Consider the following 4,848-nt stretch of genomic DNA (forward strand, 5'->3'; position numbering starts at 1 on the left):
TTAATTTTTCCACTCCACCATAGGGCTCAAACAAGGGGATCCTTTATGTCCTGCATTTTTTATATTGGGTGGTAAGGTTTTGTCCAGGTTGTTGAACCTTCTCTATAAAGATCAAATCTACAAATCATTTAACATGGAAATTAGGGGCCCTTAGATTAATCATCTTTGCTTTGCTGATGATGTAATCATTTTCACATCTGGAACTAGAATTCTTTACAATTAATCATGAAATCCTTATGTACTTATGAAGGTGTCTCAGATCAGCTTATTAAAAAGGAGAAAAGTCACTTTATGGCTCCAACTAATACTCCTCCGGATATCATTGATTTGATAGTGGAAATTAGTACTTTTACTCAGAAGGTTAAACCTATTACATAACTTGGATGTCCTCTATACATTGGAGGTCAACTAGTTATTTACTATTCAGATTTGGTGGCAAAAGTGGTAAAGAAGATCAGTGGGTGGCACTCAACAATTAATAGCTTTGGTGGTAAAATAACTCTGGTGAAGAATGTACTTCATTCTATCCTAATTCATACAATGGCAACTATATTTCCTCTCAAAACTACTCTAAAGTACATAAAGATAGTGATTGCTGATTTCTTTTGGGGGTATGAAAATGAGAAGAAAAAAACCCATTGGGCTTCTTGGGTTACTCTTGGCTTACCAACTAAAGGAGGCATTGGATTTAGACAACTTAATGATATTTTTATCTCTTTGCAATTTAAACAATGGTGGCTTTTAGGACAAAAAATTCTCTTTGGGGGCAGCTTCTTCTTGCTAAATACTGTTAGAAAATGAGATATTTCTAGATGTTTTTTTTTGTTTAATTGTTATTTTCTTAAATATTATGTAAAGTATGTAAAGGTAGTCCTTGTTTTATGGAATATGTTTTGTAAGAAAGTCAATAGTGGTTGGATATGTATGGTCCTCTACTAACTTTGGAAAAGCTTATGTAGATATATGTGTGTATGCTTTTAAAAAGCTGAATATGAATGAAAGTTTCTGCTGCTGAACCTTAGTTTTTTCTCTAAAAGTTTCAAATCCTAATAGTGGTATCAAGAGCCCTTCTTCTTAAGGGATCTATGAAGGCAAGAAGGCAAAGGTTTTTTCTCCTTCTAAGGTGAGAGCTGAGCAGCAGTAACATGCCATCCAACAGCTTCTTGGGTGTAGGCCCTCCTATGTTTACAGGAGAAAATTATCACATATGGGTGATAAAGATGAAGGCTTCTCTCAAAGCTCTTAGTCTATGGGAAACCATTGAAAGTGAAGATGATCCTCTTCCACTTGGACCAAATCCAACAATTGCACAAATGAAGATTTATGAAGATGTGAAGTCAAGGAAACCTAAGGCTCTCACATGTCTTCATTCAGCACTTTCAGATGTGATCTTCACAAGAATAATGGCTTGTGAAACACCTAAAGAAGTATGGGAGAAGCTAAAAGAGGAGTTCAATGGAAGTGACAGGGTGAAGACTGTCAAACTCTTAACTCTCAAAAGAGAATTTGAGATGTTAAGGATGAAAGAAGGAGATACTGTGAAAGAGTATTCTGCCAAACTTATGGAGATTGTAAACAAAGTAAGGCTGTTTGGTGAAACCTTTAAACAAAGTAAGGCTGTTTGGTGAAACCTTTCCAGATTCAAGGGTGGTGGAGAAGATGATGATAAGCTTACCAACAAGGTTTGAGTCCAAGATTTCAGCAATAGAAGAATCTTGTGATTTGAAGACTTTATCTGTGGCAGAACTGATCAGCAAGTTGCAAGCCCAAGAACAAAGATCAAGTATAAGAGATGAAGAAGTAGTAGAAACGGCATTTCAAGCACAACATAAAGGCAAATAGCCTATGAAGGACAATAGAAGGATGGAAGGAGATAAATTAGAAAAGGGAAAACCAAGGAAGGAATCTTCAAAGAGAGGGAAGTTTCAACCTTGCAGCCACTGTAAAAGAACCAATCATTAAGAAAAAGATTGTTGGTTCAAAGGAAAGCCACCGATTCAGTGTAGATTCTGTAGAAAGATGGGTCATATTGAGAAAAATTACAGGACCAGGCAGAATCAACCACAACAAAACCATGTGCAACAGGCAAATTTTGTTGAAAAGTTTGAAAATGAAGAAGAAATCTTGTTTATGGCTTCTCATGTAGAAAACACAACCAACAAATCCTCATGGTTCATAGATAGTGGATGTACGAGTCATATGTCACACAATGAGCTCTTGTTTCACACACTTGACAAGTCATTCAAAGCTAAAGTTAGGATGGGAAATGGTGAAATGGTTGATGCACATGGAAAGGGTTCAGTTTCCTTTCAAACTACACAAGTTACAAAGTTTATACATGATGTGTTGTATGTTCCTTCTTTAGCATGTAACTTGTTAAGTGTGGCTTAAATGATGTCTAAAGGCTATTCCTTATTTTTTAAGGACAAACGTTGTTTGATTTTTGACTCCGAAGATAGTTTGATTGTTAAAGTAAGAATGGTGGATAAAACTTTTCCTTTAGATGGGAGGTTTGATAGTGCAAATTTTGCAAGTAAGGATGAGTCATGGTTGTGGCACAAAAGATATGGTCATTTTAACTATGCTACTTTAAAGTCTATGTATGAAAAGGGCTTGACTAAGGATTTACCTGAGATTTCACTGTCTAAAGAAGTTTGTGAGTCATGTCAGATGGGTAAGGTACACATGAAATCATTTGATAAAAGTGCTACCTGGAGGGCAACTGAAAAACTTGAACTAGTTCACACTTATGTGTGTGGACCTATGCAGGCATCATCTTTGGGACACAATAAATATTTTGTGCTCTTTATTGATGACTTAACAAGGATGACTTGGGTGTATTTTCTGAGTAACAAGTCTCAACTATTTTCAATTTTCAAGAAATTTAGAGCTTTTGCGGAAAGACAAAGTGGTTGTAAGCTAAAGGCTTTGAGGTCAGACAATGGTGGCGAATACACTTCAAATGAGTTCAATAAGAATTGTGAAGATATGGGGATTGTTCACAAGTTGAAAGTAAGTTATTCGCCCAAACAAAATGGAGTCTCGGCGAGGAAGAACAGAACAGTAGTTGAAATGGCAAGATGTTTGTTGCTGGAAAAGAAACTGCCATAAAGTTTTTGGGTAGAAGCTATCCATACTTCAGTGTATTTGTTAAATAGGCTGCCAACAAAAGCTGTGGATGAAAAGACTCCTATTGAGGCATGGAGTGGAATACAACCATCTGCCAAGCATTTAAAAGTTTTTGGTTCGATATGTTATTCTCATATTCCTTCTGTCAAAAGAAGCAAACTTGAACCAAAAGGTGAATTGGGGATCTTTATTGGTTATTCATCACAAGCCAAGGGTTATAGAGTTTTCAACTTGCAAACAAAAAGTATTTCAATTCGAAGAGATGTAGTCGTGGATGAGCATGTTTATTGGAATTGGGATAAGGATCAAATTGAGAAAGATAATGCAGTTTTTCAGAACTTGAGTTCGCTGCCTGAAATCAAATCATTTGGATCTGAAACTCTAGAAGAAGACGAAGAATCAGACGGGGAATCCTCACTTGATTCGCCAATTTTGAAGACAAGATCTCTTTCCGAGATATATGAAAGATGTAATGTTGCAATCTCAGAACCAAATAGCTATCAAGAAGCATCAAGACATGAAGTTTGGATTGAAGCCATGAAGGAGGAGATTGGTATGATAGAAAAGAATGATGCTTGGAAGTTGGTTGATAAACCCAAAAACAGAAATGTGATCGGGGTGAAGTGGGTTTATAGAACCAAACTTAATCCAGATAGCTCAGTTTATAAATACAAAGCAAGGCTTGTTGTGAAAGGTTATGCGCAAGTTGCAGGTCTGGATTATGGGGACACGTTTGCACATATTACACGACATGATATAATAAGGCTACTATTTGCTTTGGCAGCTCAATCAAATTGGAAGCTGTATCATTTGGACGTGAAATCTGCATTCTTAAATGGACTGTTGCAGGAGGAGATATATGTTGATCAACCAGAAGGCTTTAAAGTTGCAGGAATGGAGGATAAAGTCTACCGACTTTATAAGGCATTGTATGGATTAAAGCAGGCTCCTCGAGCATGGTACAGTAAAATTGATGATCATCTTAGTCATTGTGGCTTCAAGAGAAGTGAAAATGAAGCCACTTTATATGTGAAGAAGGCAAAAGAAGGAGATGTGTTTGTGGTGTCACTCTATGTTGATGATCTTCTGGTAATAGGAAGCAATAAAACAATGGTGAATCAGTTCATGCAAGAAATGGAGACCAAGTTTGAAATGTCAGATTTGGGTGAAATGAGTTACTTTCTGGGAATGGAGATTCATCAAGCTACTGCTGGAATCTTTATTTCTCAGAGAAAATATGCATGGGATATTCTTAAAAGGTTCAAGATGGAGAGGTGCAAGTCTGTACTGACTCCACTGGTTCAAATGAAAATATTTCGAAGTTTGAAGGAGGTGATAGGACTGATCCAACAGTTTATAGAAGTCTGATTGGTAGTTTGCTGTATTTGATAGCAACAAGACCCGATCTCATGTTCGAGGCAAGTTTACTGTCGAGGTTTATGCAAGCTCCAAGTCAAGTTCATCTTGGTGTTGCTAAACGAACGTTGAGATATATCAAAGGAACTACTGATTATGGTATTTGACCTAAAAAGGAAAAGCAAGGGCAACTGATGGGTTCTTCAGATAGTGATTGGGCAGGAAGCGTTGATGATATGAAAAGCACTTCTGGATATTCTTTTACACTTGGTTCAGGGATGTTCTCATGGAATTCAAAGAAGCAAGAGGTGGTAGCTCAATCTTTTGCAGAAGCAGAATACATCGCCACTGCTGGTGCAACTA

The 4,848-nt window shown here is 36.9% G+C and overlaps 1 protein-coding gene across 1 annotated transcript; it reads left to right on the forward strand.

The window, feature by feature from the left end:
• Positions 1–1,145: 1,145 nt before the first annotated feature.
• Positions 1,146–1,842, forward strand: LOC125861399 (uncharacterized). The gene is made up of 2 exons (XM_049541309.1): positions 1,146–1,593; positions 1,640–1,842. The coding sequence occupies exons 1-2, from the start codon at positions 1,146–1,148 to the stop codon at positions 1,840–1,842; spliced, it is 651 nt and encodes a 216-aa protein (XP_049397266.1).
• Positions 1,843–4,848: the final 3,006 nt, after the last annotated feature.

The sequence above is a fragment of the Solanum stenotomum genome, chromosome 4 (assembly GCF_019186545.1).
Source record: "Solanum stenotomum isolate F172 chromosome 4, ASM1918654v1, whole genome shotgun sequence".
NCBI classification, from domain to species: Eukaryota; Viridiplantae; Streptophyta; class Magnoliopsida; order Solanales; family Solanaceae; genus Solanum; species Solanum stenotomum.